The sequence below is a fragment of the Cuculus canorus genome, chromosome 6, assembly GCF_017976375.1.
Source record: "Cuculus canorus isolate bCucCan1 chromosome 6, bCucCan1.pri, whole genome shotgun sequence".
NCBI lineage: Eukaryota > Metazoa > Chordata > Aves > Cuculiformes > Cuculidae > Cuculus > Cuculus canorus.
The window spans coordinates 28,409,529-28,427,503 of record NC_071406.1 but is presented as its reverse complement, the minus strand read 5'-3'; the positions used below and the strand labels follow the sequence as shown (position 1 = coordinate 28,427,503).

The following is a 17,975-nucleotide window of genomic DNA, read 5'->3' as shown; positions in this document are numbered from 1 at the left end:
TAGTGAAATGGCTGCTTCCATAAAACTATCTCAATATATAATAAAATCATTAGAGATTCTGCATGAATGCAGTTTTTCACTTTAAAAGTTGGATTTGAGCTTTACCTAGCTTTGAACTTGAGTAACAAAGTTAAGGTACTCATTAAAAATAGCATCTATGGACACAGTTGAAGGCTCTGATCTTCATCAGATTGATAAATCAAAGGGCGTTGCTCCATCGTTGCCTTGTGTTATTCCTGATGCAGAATTGCACAGATATCTTATTGAACCGTTCTCAGCAGCTCTTCTCAAGTTGCACAGCCAAGTTTGCAGATGGTCAACAGTGCTCTGTGCCAGTTTTTGACATTACACATCAGACACCTCTGTGTGAAGAACATGCCAAAAAAATGGTAAGTACAAAGCCAAAACTGTAATTATTTGTGTATTGGGACGATCAGGAGTTTTAACCCATCTTTCTATGAAATCTTGGTTGATAACTAGCAAGTTTATGAACGTAAGAGCTTGTTTCATTTTATTTTTCTGAAGAGGGTAAAACTTGCCAAACATTCCCAATTAGTATAAAGTATGTTGTGAAAATCTTTTACATACTTTTAATGATATAATAAAAGTGTACATGAGAACTTCCTTCCCTGGAAGGAATTTGATCTTCTCTTGAACCAAGAAACTGAAATCATTGTGAGAGATCCTGTGGTCATTTTCATTTGTGTCACTGCTGATCCTTGAATCTGAATATAGTATGAGTGTTGTACGAATGTTGCGTCTCAAACAGCCATGGGGCCCAAAATACTTTATAGAGGAAGTGTAGATAGCAATTATGAGCACACAATTAATATTTTTGCTACATTAATTTACCTTTTGGTGACTATTAGAATTTATCTTTAACCTCCTTCAGGGATCATTGTATCTCAGAGGAAGAGCAGTGGCCTATTACAAGTTTGGAGAATGCAGAAATTACTATGATATCATCTGCTCTCCTTTTTTCCCTTGCATCTTCCAGAACAAAACTTTTAGGATAATTCACAAACCCACTTCAGTCTTGCCCCTCCTTCATGGCATTAGATGTAAAACTGCATGTTTTGTTTTGTGGTTGGATTATTGTCAGTTTGTTGGTATAGTTTTTGTCCAGCCAATTATGTAGTTTTCTGGATTAATATGTGGTGGTTTGCACTATACAGGTTTGTACTGGATTTTCTCCCTCTCTCAGGCAATCTTCAGTGTGAATCTCAAGATTTACTTCTGTAACACGTACTATCTCTGATATTCACAGTATGATGGCAACTGAAAACTGATGATAGTTTGATTTATTTTTTAATTGGTCAGTGATTGCTTTTCAAAAGCAAAGAGGCCTTCGTTGTTTAACCAAATCCTTAGCCTACTCTTACATTATTAATTCTGTTTCCTCAGTGCTGTCCCTCCATTATGGCAGTGGACACTTGAGGGTGCTGGCTTCAGCTGCTGCACACTAAGGATATTGTCGCCACTTCATGATGGTGTTCTGTCTTTAGTGCTTGCAGGAATACTGCCGAAGGTTATAGTTTTGCACTGATTTAGTTAGGGTTTGCTGTGATGATTTTTAAAGTGGCACTGCATTATCTCCTATCTAGCATATCTCACAATTTGGTTTATGTGATTTTTGCCCTTAGGATCAGTGAAGAAGGAAACAGCTTAATTTTTGTAACCTTACCTGGGTGTATGTTTGCAGTCTCTCGTGTCTTACATTACATGTTGAATGTCTGTGGAATGTCCAGGGGGAAAAAGCAAGGAAAGTAATAACCGTTCTTAATATGCTCCCATTGTTATTGTTTTATTTCCAAAGGACAATTTCTTGAGAGGGGACAGTTCCCGTAAAGTTCAGCACCAGCAGCAGAGGAAACCCAGGAAAAAAACGAAGCCACCTGCACTTACCAAAAAACATAAGAAGAAGAGAAGGCGAGGCCCACGCCGGCCCCAGAAGCCCATTCCTCCCGCAGTGCCCCAAGGGAACCTCACCATGCCTGCCAGTGTCTCACTGCCAGTAGAGATGCCCCACATACGGTCAGTGGTAGCCCTGCCCAAGTTTGCCCACTGCTACTTTGAATGGTGTCAATGAGCACTGTGTAAAGGTGTGATGCTGCTGTGCTGATCAGCACCTGGAGTAGGGCTAGAAATTCCATCTCTGTGTGACTGTTCAAAAAGATCTTAGAGTGGGTTATTTTAGGTTTGAGCAGTTACCGAGTTTCATGGGTAAAATGTCTTGGTCCTGGTGCCCCATCTTACATATTTAATCAGTGGGCTAAGTGTAAGCTTCCTATGGTACTTTCTAAAAGCATATTTTTCCTGGATGGTAGGGGGGAATAAAAGGGTGTGGGGAAACACCCATTATAGGTGAAAATGCATTTGGAGTTGTTTGAAGGAATCAGAGTTGAATACCCTAGACTAACAGTACTTTCTGTCCAGGAGCCCCTCCACACCAGAGCTGAGTGCCGATGAGCTGCCTGATGATATCGCCAACGAAATCACAGACATTCCACATGACTTGGAATTGAATCAGGAGGACTTTGCAGATGTCCTGCCACGACTGCCTGATGACTTGCAAGATTTTGATTTCTTTGAAGGTACCATTTTATTTTATTTTTATACTAATGTGAACACTGTCAGTGAACTGAAGAAGTGTGTGTTTCTAAAATGCTTGCTTTTCTGCAGAGGTAATAACTTCTAGATGAGAGAGTACATTTGCTCTATTGTTTGTTTATGAGCTCTGAAGTAAAGCAGGCTTTAAGAAGACTTATGTGTGTAGATCTCTGCTTGCTTTTATAATTATTGCTCTGAAAATCCTAATTGGTTTAGTATTTTAATAATTCATTTTGTTTTTTACTGCCTGTCAGTGTTGCAGTTTAATCAAGAGTATTCTCAGTAATGGCATCTTTCTGCCATCGAGTGGGGCTGGAATCACAGTCAGTGTTGGCCTTTGATAAAAAGAAGAAGAGAGTGAGAATAAATCTTTACATACATCTTTTAAATTAGCTTTTGATCAGAACTGTGCCTGAATTCCTGGATTCTAAAGCTCGGTACCTATCACAGATAGCAAAGAAATTAGAAGGACCCAGAGTTACAGTATGTGATTTCTTTGGTCATTTTCTGATATGACATGACATCAGACTGTGTTTGAGTTGAAATTAACCTAAATTTATACTGTGTGAACTTTAGGCCCAGGCTAGATATAACATGGTAAGTAGAAGGGAGTTTGTGGACCATTTGCATTATTGCAGCATTGAAGAAAATCTTATTTAAGCGTCATTAGTTTCAGTCTAATGAGTTTGGGAGGCATCTTGTGCTGTAGTATGTTGAAGAGGAGGGTGGAAAGAGGGAATTCCATTGAAGAGGAAGGAGTAACTTCTCAGTTTTCTTTCCTTGCCTACCTATTGAACGTTGGTTAAGGAAATTTTCAGTGTACTGCAGGCCATTCTGGAAGGTTGTCATACATGGCAGCTCTGTATTGAACTGTCTGTACATCTGTATCCTTAGAGAGCCAATGCCAGGCTCACCTGAGAGGAGCGCGCTAACTTCTGGTGTTCCTGTTTCTGCAGGTAAAAATGGAGATCTCCTTCCGACTACAGAAGAGGCTGAAGAACTGGAACGAGCCCTACAGGCTGTAACTTCTCTTGAGTGCCTGAGTACCATTGGAGTACTTACACAGACAGATGGTGTGCCAGTTCAGGAGCTGTCAGATAGAGGGATGGGGGTGTTCTCTACAGGTGCTGGAGCTCCAGGAATGCAGTCCTTGAGTCGAGAGGTTAACACGGATCTGGGGGAGCTGTTGAATGGGCGTATAGTACATGATAATTTCTCCGGTCTGGAGCTGGATGAGAACTTGCTCCGTTCTGCTACCTTGTCCAACCCACCTACGCCCCTGGCAGGGCAGATCCAGGGGCAATTCTCAGCCCCAGCCAACGTCGGCCTTACTTCTGCCACTCTGATAAGCCAGAGTGGCCTTGGGGAGAGAGCCTTCCCAGGACAGTTTCATGGACTTCATGATGGCAGCCATGCCTCTCAGAGGCCCCACCCTGCCCAGCTGCTGAGCAAGGCAGATGACCTGATCACCTCACGACAGCAATACAGCAGTGACCATTCACACTCCTCACCCCATGGAAGCCATTATGATAGTGAGCATGTGCCGTCTCCCTACAGTGACCATATCACATCCCCTCACACCACATCCTTTTCTGGTGATAACTTGGCAGCTACCTTCTCAGCAGAGATGCCCATGATGGCACAGCACTTGCTCCCAACTCAGCTGGATGTGCCACTTAGCGGGGTGGTCAACCCCAGAACTCACTGGGGAAATCTTCCTGTCAATCTTGGGGACCCCTCTCCGTTTAGCAACCTTCTTGGTGCAGATGGACACCTCCTGTCCACCTCCCTGTCCACACCACCTACCACCTCGCACTCAGAGACCACACAGCCTGCCTTCGCCACTGTGACCCCCAACAGCTCCAGTGTGCTTCCGGGGTTACCGCAGACCAGTTTTAGTGGCATGGGTCCTGCCTCCGCTGAACTCATGGCCTCCACCTCCCCTAAGCAGCAGCTCCCTCAGTTCAGTGCAGCCTTTGGGCACCAGCTGAGCTCCCACAGTGGCATCCCCAAGGACCTGCAGCCCAGCCACAGTTCCATAGCTCCTCCCACGGGCTTTGCAGTGACGGGTGCCACCGCTACCAGTACCAATAACGCATCTGCGCCCTTCACCACCTCCAGCTGAGCTTGTCTGCCTGGCTCTGTGCAGGTAGATGGGGGACCTGTGTTTTGTATCTTTCCTTTTCCCCTTTTTCTTTATTTTTTCTGTCCTCCCTTCCCTTTTTTTAAGAGGGGGTTGAGAAGGAATCCCCTGCTTCAGTACTGACCAGGGTTAGCCCTCCGTGAACCTTGCTGTAGCGTTCACATGTGCTTGTTACGCACCGGTGCTCATTTATTGCAGGCAGGTTCACTGTTCCCCAATAATTCCTTAAGGATACAGCACAGTTACTGGATGTAATTGATCTTGGCAGTAAGACCTAGAAATGGGAAGATACCTCAGATTACTGATGCACGTTACTGTTTCCTAGGGTTCGGATCAGTGCTTGCCATCCCATTAGCATCTGGTAGAAAGTTTTCCAGTGGGCAAAAGTCTCTTGATTTTTTTTTTATTTACTTTTTTTCCCAATGGTAGCATCTGGCATGGAAAACTTGGCTGCACACATTGATTTGAGAGTGGTGCACTGAATTCCTAAAATAAGATCTTGGTTCAAGGATGAGTTTGGCAGTTTCTTAAAATAGTCTCTTGACCTCCTCTGTGTGCACGTGTGGTTGGGGCATTTTGAGTAGCAATTCCTTTTCCTCTTTTGATGAAGATGTGGGAGTTGTCCCCTTCCAAAACTGGTCACTGGTCTTACTGCATGCTGATTTTTATTAATTATTATGATGATTTTTTATTAATTGAGCAGTAAGGTAATTGGTTGACTGGTTGCCCAGAAATCTAAAGGCTGATGCGAGGTTAGTACAGGGGAAAAAAAGAAAGAAAAACGAAAGGACTGAAACGGATCATGGATTAGTGAAGATTCTTGTGCAAAAATTCCCTCCCTTGCTGAATCACTGTGGCCTTGTAGCGTTGATGATTTGCCTTTTCTAGTATGGCTTTGTCCAGAACTCCTCGTCTGACAGGCTGACAGGTATTTCCCAGCCGAAACTGGAAGAATTCAGTTGGTATTCTGCCCATCCACACAAGTCTAGGTCAGACCCTTTGGTAGATTTCAAATGGATAAATTTCTCAAATTATATACAGCTTCTGAGAATTTCTTGGGTAGTTTTCCTTGGGAGCCATAAAGTTGTTTTGACACTCGTAGGTTCTCTGTATGGGAAGCTGAATGTTTGTAAGGAACTAGCAGGTACCTATCAGCAGTCATGGCCAACCAAAAGAGCAAAATAGGACAAATTCGCTAGAGCAAAATAGATAGAATTCCTTCTGTGTTCAGGGCAATTTTGCTTTTGCTGCCCACTGGCTTAAGATAGATTTCAAACTCTTTGGTAGTAATTTCAGTTCTTAAAGAAAGGAGTCTGATAGCTTTTAGATTATTTTTTTAAAAATTTTATTATTTTAATCCAAGAAATAACAGCAGCAGGAATTGTGAGGTGTTTACTTCCATCTCTTTATCAGGAAGGGAAAAAAGGAATTTGCTTGTGACTTTATAGGGCTCAAACTTGCTACTGTACTCTGACTTTGACTGTAAAAAGTAGTTCCTACTTAATATACAAGTCTCTACTCTTCTTGGTTTGCTCCTGAGACGCAGATGAGAGAGAAAATCCCACATTTCAGTCTTTTACTGCAGGAGAGAGATTTCATTCTACCTTACAGTCCGATCTGCATGTATTCTTGTCGAATTCAGGAAATTAAGAGATACCAGGGACATGTAATAGGGAGGCCTAATAAATTGTTTGAGCAAGGGATCATTGAACAAAGTTTAATTGCTATAGAAATTAATTTTGCTATCAGTCAGGTCCACACCAAAATCTCTGACCCAGACCTCTCCTTCCATCTTGCTAAGGAACAGAACTTAAACGGGATAGGTCTTGTGTCTTCTTACTATCGTAGCAATCATACTATCCCTCTTTTCTTGTAAGATTTGTCCTTAAATATAAAGGAGTGTGGATGATACATATGTCCTTTTCTGAAATTGAAAGTGTGTGTGTGGGTGGAGGAAGCAAAAATTATTTTCACACTTCTGTTGTTATGAAGTCCTTATTTCATACTTGGTAAAATAGATCTTAATAATATAAGCTGAATATTTTTTAAGTGGTGATTTAAATATGTTTGTAACATTTAAATGTTTTAAATTCATGTAAAAAGTTGAAAAAAATTGAAGCCTATGGAATCCTGCTTGTGATTGTCCTGCTGATTGAGGAATGCCCAGTGGTATTGTGAAATGAGGCAAATCTGACAATGCATTTATTTATTTTTGTATTATGTTCCCCATACTTTGTTGAGGAGACAACTGTTTGATTTGCAGATTATTTTCATTGTGTCCTTAAACTTTCTTTAATGTGTTTGGATGGCTGGCTGAAAAAGAGTGGAGAACTAGTATACCAAATGGTTAATTCTTCAATCTGCTTGTGTGTTCATGTCATTTTAGAGGATGTTAATTTCTATAAACTGGTTTCAGGACTTTGGTCTTGGAATCGTTCTTATGCCAATCAAACTCTTAACGAAACTGCAGCTAGTGCAGAGTATATTTGCTCCACATCACATTTCTCTTTTTTAGGAAATGCTGGGGGGAAAGGGAGGCGAGGACCTGAGAGCCAAATTCTACTCTCTCACATTGGTATAAGTAACAGAGGAGCTGTTTGGTCTAAGGTCACTGTGAGTTTATACTGGTCTAACTCAGAACAGAACCCAGCTCCTAATCTGAACATTGATTTAGACAGGGAATTTCAAAATCTGTCAAGGTTATACAGGTCCGTAATTCGCATTTTAAATCAATAACCGTTACGTACCTGCATTCTTTAAGGCAGCCTAGGATATCAACTCTCTTCTCCGACTTAGACTTCAATTTTTGCATATCCCTTAATGACTCTTTCCTGAAAAATGACTACATAACATTTTTCAATTAGCAAACTAAGTTTGCAATAAAGCTGCACTTTTAAAAATAAACAGTTTCTATACTTTTGAAATAGGAATCCCTCTGTCCTGTCTGACACGGAGTTCTGAAATGGGCCACCACTCTTGCCTTTTCCTGGTTCTCCTCCTGTTTTTTCACTTTTGCTGATTTCATGGTTACAGCCCACCAAGCAATTACGGGTCTTGATCTTAGCTTTACAAGGTGGATCATTCCAGGTGGGCTTCTACACCCGCACAAGCTGTTGACTTCTGTGAGTCGCTGTCTTACTTTGGATTTGAGAGATCCAATCTGAGAGGTATGTGCAGCCAGCAATTTTTCAAACTTATTGCTCTGGGAAACACTGCAGATCTGGTTAAGGTAGTCCTCGAGGCTGTTATTTTTGTGGTTCCCAAGTAGAATCCATGATCCTGCAAAGGTTTTTGAGTATCATCTCCTCGTATAGCAATTAGCACTCTAATCACCCTTTCACCAAAGAGCCAGTGTAGCAATTTCAGTCCATTGATTTGAGATGGTCGATGCCTGTCGTGCCCTTTCTGTGTTAACAAATGGAATAAAACTAGTTGAACTTAAAAGTTAATTTCTTTACATAAGAGTTGAATTTTAAAGTATTGAAAAAAAAAATAGAATAAAATACCAGTAACATCACTTTCCAGAATAATGGCACCTAAATTAGTCTTTGTACAAAAGTACTTAACACAAGACAAACTTTGACAGTGTACAGAGGCTCATCAGGAAAAACCTCATGGTGGGCTGGTATGTAAAGACACTGTAAAACATGCTTTGACGTTTCCTTTGACTTAGGAAGAATTTATGCCAACTTTGAGGGGAGCCATGTGCACTTAGGTACCTCAGAGTTGATTTGTTCTTTAGCCTTGTAATTTCTATCATGCAAAAGATGCATCATTTTGTCTCTTTCTGCCTACCAGTTCCTCCAGATTATTGCTGAGTTCTTTTGTCTTTAATAGCATGCTTCTCTCTATGGTTGGGCATAAAGGCTTTAAATCAATAATACTGAGAGGTAGCACAGTTGCGGGTCAACCTCAGGCACTGTAGAGAAGATGGCAGCAGCTAGATTTTTCACTTAATTCGATGGGTTAGTGAAATGAGGATTTGCAGTTCTCATTTGGAAAGCAGTGGAAGCCCCAGGAAATTTATCGCCTGCTAGCTAAATATCAGAGATGATACTGGAAGTACAAGTGCAAGGAAAAAGGGAGATGGGTATTTGTTGAAAAATTCAGAAGTTCTGTTGTGAGCTGTTAGAACAGTGTGATGCCACTGGCTTCAGGGGCACGGCCAAGGCGAAGGGCGTAGGGTGAACATGCAAATGAGTAGCAAAATTCAGTTTTAAGCTTCATTTTGCTGTTAACCACATCTAAATACAGTCTGGAATTTAATCTGCTTGCCAGGAAAGAAGAATGTCACAAAGGAGTACAATAAACAGTGAGCAGGTGGCTTCCCTGAGAAGTTGGTGGTTACATGCATGCAAGTCTGCTTCTGAACTCCAGCTCCTCCCTAAGCTCGTGCAGCATGGTGACTGCTGTGCTTCCCTGTAAGCATCGGCAGGGCTCCAGGAGTATTTCTCTGTGTGGTTGTGCTGCAGCGATCTGAATCCAGTGCTGAATTCTCTAACAGTATAAGCCTTTGGGCAGAGAGGAGAGAAAAATATTTAGAAGAGTCAGCTGCCTGCAGTTGAATCTTTCTAGGGTGCAGGGACAATGGCAGGAGGTGCTTTCAGCAGACAAACAATAGAAACCTGCAGGGAGGCATTTGTGTGGGTGTCTGGGCAGCTTCCCTGGTAGGATGTTTCGGGTTTGCTTTTGTATTTTTACCATTCTATGTGAGAGGTCTCCTGTGCAAACCTGTTGCAAGGTCTGGTAGTGGAAATACTAACTGAAGGAATCAGCTAATGTGCTGATCAGATCTTTAGGTCTTTCTCGTCTTCTGGTCTCTAGGTCTTTCCTCATCTTTTGAGTAACATTTAATGATGTGGTGTTGTGAGCTGCTTCTCATACCTCCTTTATTTCCTTCCTCTCCACATTCTTCATCATTCTTTCTTTTATTCCGTCATTCTCAGATACTTCTCCGGTATAAGTAATGCCAACCAGTAAGTCTTCCATGGTACTGAGCGAATGTGACTGCTAAATGAAAAGGAGAAGAGACTCCTGTAGTTCATAACATACATTTTGGATGCTAGAATGACAGTGCAATAGATTAAAGCATTTCTCAGAGCTGTGAGTAAGGTGGTGTTTCACAGCATGCTAATATGCCATGAACTAGATGCTGGGGTTACAACATTGATCGTGAGAGTGCACATGGTAGCAGTGAATGTGCAGGTGTTTTTAGCAAGAGTTGCCTTCTCACAGGTTCTTCTTCTTTTGAGAAGTTCATCAGTAGAGAGTCACGAGGAAAAATTTGAATTATTCTTTTCAATACCCCAGGCCCAAATAAAAGTAAGGAGGGTTAGTGGAAAAATCTATGTTTGTGCTTACTAAGCCTAAACTTGGACTTTGAGAGATTTGGTCATGAGAGACCTCAGCTCAATAAAGTGATGTTTTGGTTTTGTCTTTCAAACTAGAAAAAAACACTATTGTTGAGAAAGAGGAGTTTGGTGGAGGAGTTACAAAAGATGTCTTAGAACATTTTTTTCATTCATATCTTCAGCCTTTTTTTAGAAGCAAAAAGCAAACAGTGATAGTTCTGGGAGCTTTTCCCTTTGCTGTTCTGCTACTTCTCATTGTGGTTGGGTTCTTTGCTTTCCCCTATTTTATTCTACTTTCACATACACCTCTAGCTACTGTGGAATAAGGTAACATAATAGAAGTGTGAAAGGAGAAAGTGGTCTTGACGATAGATTGACAGCAATAGTTGGAGAAGACTTTCTTTTTCTGTCTCCTTGAAGTAAGTGTTGGCACCTTTTCCATCTACTCTGGCTGGGAGAATTTAGTTTGGAAGTGAACAGGATGAAAATTGGGCTTTTGACCTTAAAGCAGTACTTAATCGATGTAGAAAAATGCATTTTTCCTACTCCTTCCCCTTGCTAGTTCCCTATACACACACACAGTGAGATGTCCAGAGTACCTGTGTGCCAACTGCATACACATGTTGAACTTGGTCCAGTGAGGCTAATGTTTTACCTGCTTTCTGTTGTTGTCAGCTGGTGCCCACAGAGATGAACTCTGGGTAGCTAATGTTCCCAGATACCCTCTGGAAAACTTTAACTTTGGTGCAGATTGCTCTAATGTAGCTAAGTGCGATGGCGTTGGCTTCTACCTTGGAGTGGACTGATTTACCCTGAAATGGCTCGCTAACCTGCGTCTTAAACAGTGTAGTTGGTTCTGGTGCAAACAGGTTAATTCTGAAGGGATGGACAGTTCGAATCTCATGCAAAATAGCTACATCCTACCAGAAGGGGTTGAACCAGTTTCTCTGAACAGTGATGACCTTCACTGTACAGTTTTGGGTATGTCTCAGGGATTCCTTGTGGAAATAAGGGCAGTTAACAAAAAAAAAAAAAAAAAAAAAAAGTAGTTTTAAAAGTAAATAATAATTTAAGGTAGAGCGTTACCTAAGTGAGAGCACAAGAAGGAGAAATCTTTGTTCAGTTTTATAGTCCATGGTGTCTGGCTTAGGGACTCTTTCTCTTCTCGAGGCTCGAGGCTCTCATCTCAACATACAGAATCTTTTTCATCGCGCTCAGCTTTAAACTTTTTATTTAAAGATACCCTTCCCCAATGAGCTTTCAGAATACTTATTGTAGATTTTAAGAGAAATGGTATATTAATTTATGCTATTAACATCACCTCATAAATTATAAGTTTTATACTAAAGCTGTATTGAGTGTAATGAATTATGTTGCATATGTGTTTTTAATAGCTATAAAATTATATACAAGCTTTTTTTGGAGAAACAAACTAGTGAAGCACCTTTTTACACTGGATCTTTGCCGTGTCAAGGTGTACAGCTATTCTTTGCTACCTTGCAGATATCTATATCTATATATAGATATATATATATAAATAAAATAAAATGGTATCCTGTATCAACAAAGCATAGAACTCTTTTTAACCCTTATATTACTGTTCTATAACTCTTTAAATTTTATTTTGAGTGTTGCATTCTGCAATAATTTATCCGTGGTTTGTACCTACGATTAGAAGTTTAGTTACAGGGTAAATAGATCAAATTAAGAAAATCCAACTACTGTAGCTGGAAGTTGTGAACCAAGTTTGTAAGACCTTTTCTTTTTTTTATATGTATTTATTTCCAGTTAGCTCTGTGAGTTGGAATTTGAAAAGTCCGAACACTAGGAATCTACAGTGTCTTATTCAGGAATTTTTCCCCTCTTTTCCTCACAAAGGAATTCCCACTGTGACTTATAAATAGAATTAGACTGCTTGTGTGCATGTATGTATTATATATACACACAAAAAATATGCATTGGGGGGGATGTATGTGCGATACGAATGTGTATATTGTACGTAGGTCATAGTTTTGTAAAGAGAAAAGTAGTCAAGAGGTGATGGAATGTATTGTAGAAATGTGATTATTTAGTGGGGGGTTGTTATGTCCTCACTGTTGTATAAATAACCGAAACTCTCTACTACATAATCTTCTGTTATAAGGCTAACTCTGATATCATGTCAATTTTACTGTTTTAAAATGACTGCATTGAGCCCTGTTTAAAATGCCATGAAAATACCAAGCTCCCAAAGACAGCCTTTAAATAAAACAAATGGAGGAGGAGGAGGGAGAATGAGTGATATTTTTCAGGAGAAAATGCAAAGGGAAGGTCTGTATTTGTTGGGATGGAGAGGCATGGGAATTGCTGTATCTTTGCGAATTAATACCCGAATCTCCTGTGGTCTGACTTGGAAAATGCTGTCAATCAGTGTACTTGTGTTTTCTAATTAGGTTGTAAGGGGCACTGTTTGTGGGGTGATTTCTGTTCTGTAAAAGGATCTTGTCTTCAAAGTAGATTATTTTCTTTCCTGAGGGTCTTAGTGTGTATTAATTTTGCCCCAAAATTGCTGTTGTGGTGTTGCAGAACAAAATACATTTTCAGTCCAGGGAGTTTTCCCTTGTGCTGTGAAATTTGGAATTTAATTGTAGCCACTTAACATTTTTTTTTTCGTGATTGGAGAAAGAAGATCTCTTTTTAAGAGTTCTCACTTGAAATCGTGAGAAGTCAGAAACATTCTTACAGATTGGCTTACTCTTCATACTGTTCTATTTAGGCTGGAGAAAGTAACCTATTTGTTATTTATTCATACAGTATCACTTTTAAGGATGATGATCCTGGTGACTTTAAAAATCTGTTTAGAAAAGCAGAGCTTCCAGTATTGCACAGACATTTGAATTTTTGAAGGCTTTTTTTTAAAGCATTTGCAAATCAAATCTCTTTTTTTTTTCCTATCCCCCTCCTTATCAGTATGTTGATGCCCCCTTTCCCCCTCCCCGCAATTCGTTTCTGGCACATATGCATACAAGTGAAAGGGCAGCGAGGTGGAAGTTGTCAGAGGCCTTTCCTTCTGCTTATTTGATGGTAGTGGGAGTTAGCAGCATAAATCTTTATGCCTTTATGGGGAAGAGTAGACCCATTTTTGTGTATACCTGTACAGAGAGATATATCTGTATATGAGATGTTGGTAGCACTTTGCTGAATGTGGATTTGCCCTGATGATGTACAATAAATACATACGAACACAATCAATCTAAATCTATAACATGCATACAGATGTATAGATGGAATATACGTTCTATGACACACATGTACATTAGTCATAACATGAGTAAGTGTGTGAACTAAAGAGACTAGCCACATAATGTATGTGTAACAGGTAAGCACTTGTGCCAAACAAGTTTGTTTTAATTCTCTGACGGATTTTGATGACATTAGTGACTGATCTGAGCTTGGTCACCATTGATTTGTGTTACCTCAGCCCTCACAGTGGAGTTTCCTTGGTACGTTTTTTCTTTTATTCTATATTAATACTCGTTGAGGCCTCTTGCAATGCCAACCTCTTCTGCTTCTCTGCTTCATTGCCTCCCTTCCAGCTCCTCCTTGTCCCCCAGCATCTCTACAATTTCTCTTGCTAGCAGCAATCAGCTGTAATGGCCCAATCCGGCTCTACTTACGCATTAGGGAAATTCTCTTGGTGACTGTAGTGGCAGCTGAATCGGGGCCTGAGCACTTGCTTGAGCTTATGCAATTTCCCAGCTATTCAATTATGATTGATTTGTAGATGAACACAAACTTTCTTAGAACCTGATGTAAAGCTTCCTAGCACATTAAAAGGTTAACCCAGCGTTCTGTGTTAGAGTAAATGTTAAAATTGAGAAAAACGCACCCACCGAAAATTATCTTTGGTTTTCAGCCCCAGAGAAGGAAAGGGAGTTTGGTTTGTGTTTCCTGCGATGCAGGCAGTAAGCAGAAGACAGCCCAGTTGCCATCAAACATATCAAGAGGAACACAACTTGTTACATTTTACCATTAAACAGATTTTAAAAGGAGCTGCAGAGTTGACCATTAACATGCTAGCGCTTTGCCTCTCATTGTGCATTGAGTGATCTTGCTTACACAAGTAAATGGTAGTTTTAAGTATTTTATTTTCTGTTTTCTGGCTAAATGGAGCTTCTATATCCTTTTAGCAGAAAGCAGCTTTCGGAAGCCTGCTCAGTCACGTTTAAGCGCTGTTGAAACTCCTGGCTTACTTAGGCTTCAGTTTCAATGGTGAATGCTGCTCCAATTCTGTCATCAAACTGTGCTGCATTCCACGTTTTCAGTATGGATATGGCACGATTTTTCTTGGCCACAATTCAGCCGTGGAATTTTGTCTTCCTTGCATTTCTATTAGAAAAAAGGTAACTGGTGTACTGTTCCATCTGAGCTTTCATGCAATCATACACGAAGATATCTATAATACATATGTTTGGGCGTGTGTATGGGTATTTCTGTGTATTGTGTGTGTATAATACATATTTATACACACACACACATATGTTATGCTCTTTTAGTTTATGTATGTGGAGAAGGTACCTGTTGGTTCTCTCCTGATATATGCTCATGCATACGTATATTAAATATGTATATAGAGTGTAGATGTCCTGCATATACATGTGTATATGTTATAAACCTTGGTTGGCAATTTTTTCCCCCACTTTTTGCAAATTGCTGTCCCTTATGACATATTTTCATTCAAGCGGCATTCTATAGCAGAAGCGGAGAAATGTGTTCTCAAAGTTTTATTTTAAAAAGAAGACTCTTAATTATGTAAAGCCATTTGTAATTGTCCTTTGAATTTTTACTAGAAGGGTTGTTATTTAAAAAAGAAAAAAAAAAAAAGAAAAAAGATAAAAAAACAAAAGCAAGCAGACAAGCCCTTACTCCCACCATCACTTAGATGAACGTAAGAAAGAAATGGAAACACAAGTTTCTAAGTATTTATTTCCTTCCTTCAGGGGGTTCTGAGGCGTACTGTAATCGCATTCTGCCTCATCTCCCCTTTTGCCCTATTATAATTAATGATTCATAGTTTCTTTTGCAGAGCTTTTTCCCTTATTGCTTTACTTCTGTAAGTCATTGTTCACCTCCTACGTTCAATAGTACTGATATTGCTAAGGAGATCTCATGTCCTGTTCTTTTCAGGAGAAATACCAGTGCATCACCATTGTGTTACGTTTTAACATACTTTGTGGAGGATGGATGTTTTCACTGAAGATGCTTATAACAAGTCTTTAACTTACTTAATGTGTGAAGCCTTCATTGGAATTTATCATTTGTTTCTTTCCAGTAAGTTCCTGCAACTGTTTTTTGCTAAGATATTAAGTAGTTCCCTTCTTATTTGATGCCTGAGGTTTTAGGATCTGGATTTATTGTTGTGGGTTTTTTCTGGGGTTATTTTCCTCTCCAGTTCCCCAAGATGTCTATCTGCAAATGGAGCAAAACAGATCCCAACAGAATCCCAACAAAGATCCTTTTTGCAGTTAAGAGTAAATATCTTTATCCTAGATTTAATAAAAGAGAAGATGGCAAATCTAAATGCTTAGAGGGAATGCTGACTCTTTTTAAGGCTGTCTCAGAGAAGTTTGTGTTTGGTGTCATTTTAAAGGTAGCTTGATCATGCTTTGATATCAGAAACAGCCTTGTAACAAAGAGCCTCGTACAGTTGTTTGGCCACTAGAGTTTAAAATGTAAACAAGTTGCAGTGGGAAAGCAAAGGTGAGGCAGTGTATTTTGAAACAGTGAATTGTAGCTTGCAAACATACCTGATTTTGAAGTAACTGCATGGTAGCAAGGATTAGCAGTCTCTTACACCCCTTCCTTCTTCCCTCTCATCTCAACACGTGTTCAGCATACCATACATTGGGAAAACTAAACAACTTACTCCAGAAAAGGTAAATCCACTTAATGACTGCTTAAAGGGAACATACAAACCTGCATTGCCACATCCCGTCTCGGGTATTAGCTGGAAGACTAGCTAATACGCACAAAAAGCCCGGTCCAGGTTGCTTCTGCGGATGTGTTGCTTTCGTAAAGTGCGGGGCATGGGGATGCCAGAGAGGAAAGTTTGCTTCCTACAGGGTCCCCGGCAGCGATAGCAACTCGCTGCTTCTAGTGCTGGAGGCTCAGGAACAGCATTCCAGGGGCAGGTAGGAAAGCTTGTGTTTGTACTTTCCCTTTAAATAGGAAAGGTTGGCTCACATGTTCCTCATATTTCTCAATGAATGTACTGTATTACCATTTAAAAAAACAAAATCAATGAAATGATAATAGATTGGTCTCCTTTTGTTATCTGGTCCTTGTTTAATTTGTTTAAGGGTTTTTGTATACAGAAGTTTACATTTTTATGTATATTTTTCTTGTGTAAAAACTGATGTAATATGTGTATAAAACACTGTATGTATTATCTGTATATAGTGTGACAAAATGATTTTTTTTCTTTCTTTTGGATGTATTAATAAATCTTGCTGTGAAGTAGCTGTGTTTACTATGATTAAACTCTCCTCTTCAAGCCATTTTGCTAAGTCCAAGATGTATGAATATTGCCCAGGTTGAAATCTAATCCATGAAGTGATTTATTTCTTTTATAAGCATATCCTAAGTGCAGTTATTAAACTGTCCTTTGCTTAGATAGCTGTAGAGTCTGATTCTGCCCTTGCTTATTCTATATTGCTTTCTAATAACATTAGCTAATTAGTTTTGCGAACAAACTGGGGTCTTCAGTCTCAGTCCCAATTCCAATTATAGTGCTTTTTAGCTCTGGATCACTAGCCTGGAAAACACATAGTCTTGTTTTCTGTTTTGAGTTGCAGAACTGTACTTGAAATGTACTTGAAATGTACTTAAAATAAGAGGTATAGAATAGAATTTTGTCTTACATGTTAAGTTTTCTGAGATTTAAAAAATATATTCTTGCTTCATCACCAGAATTGGTAAGTTGGGAGTTATGGTGTTATTTTGAGGATTAGCGTGTGAATGAGAAAAGATGGTTGCTGACATACCATGGGGCTCCAGTCAGCTCTTGGGCTGGATCGCGAGGCCAGGGCGGGCATGTGGTGACTACCTGGGTCAGACAGATGCTGCAAATTGCCACTGCCTTCTTCAGACACAGTCAGCTGTGCGCTGGGGAAAAGCGCCCGTTCCTGCCGCTCTGCTGTGACTGGTGCAGACTAGACTGCCTTGGCTGGCACTGACCTTCCTGTGCTGGACTTGCTCTCCGAGAGTGGATTTTCTGCAAAGCTTGAAGGATGTCCTCTGTTTAGAGAGAACTGTGCCTTGGACACTTCACAGTGAGTAGATGGCTGCTGTATCTTCCTCTCACTATTTTCCTTGTGAAGTCTTCCTCTTTGCTTTCCAGCACGAGTGTGCGCTGCAACTGGTGTTTGCTTTGCTAGTCTCCATCCCCAATGTGTTTGAAGTTGTGACTTGCAAGGGAAAAGCAGTCATGTGCTAGGAGGTGAGACCATCTTCCAGGTACTGTTTTTTAACAGCAGTCTCACTTAATGCTGCCCTGATCATTAGAGTAAGTATCAGCAGAGATTGTTGAGAAGGGGATTCAGTAATTTGACTATTCTCAAAGAACAGTGGCCTGGCCGTTCTAGAGAGCACAATTAGAGCAGCGTTTCACAGTGTCTGATTTTAATTCAGGCCACAGGGGAAGTGATGTCAGTGAAAGATGCAGTCTTCCATGCTAACACATGCTGCAAAGGTTTCATGGCAAAGGAAGAGACTAGTTTGTGCTTTAATACCTTGCCTTCCTGGGAGAAGGGAGTACACTGAAAATGCCGCATGCAGACATTTGTCAAGACAGAGTGACGACAGAAAAGATCAGACACTTAAAGGAAACAAAA

The 17,975-nt window shown here is 40.2% G+C and overlaps 1 protein-coding gene across 4 annotated transcripts in view; it reads left to right on the top strand.

Moving 5' to 3' along the window:
- INO80D (INO80 complex subunit D) overlaps nt 1–16,905 on the top strand; it is a 55,749-nt gene extending 38,844 nt beyond the window's left edge. For 2 of the 4 annotated variants that reach the window (XM_054070267.1, XM_054070268.1), the window contains exons 9-12: nt 256–389; nt 1,817–2,034; nt 2,437–2,594; nt 3,567–16,905. In XM_054070267.1, the coding sequence (XP_053926242.1) occupies nt 256–389; nt 1,817–2,034; nt 2,437–2,594; nt 3,567–4,735 (1,679 nt within the window). In that variant the 3' untranslated portion in view covers nt 4,736–16,905. The remainder of the gene's footprint in view (nt 1–255; nt 390–1,816; nt 2,035–2,436; nt 2,595–3,566) is intronic. The other 2 variants (XR_008450448.1, XM_054070269.1) reach the window with 2 other exon arrangements.
- Nucleotides 16,906–17,975: the final 1,070 nt, after the last annotated feature.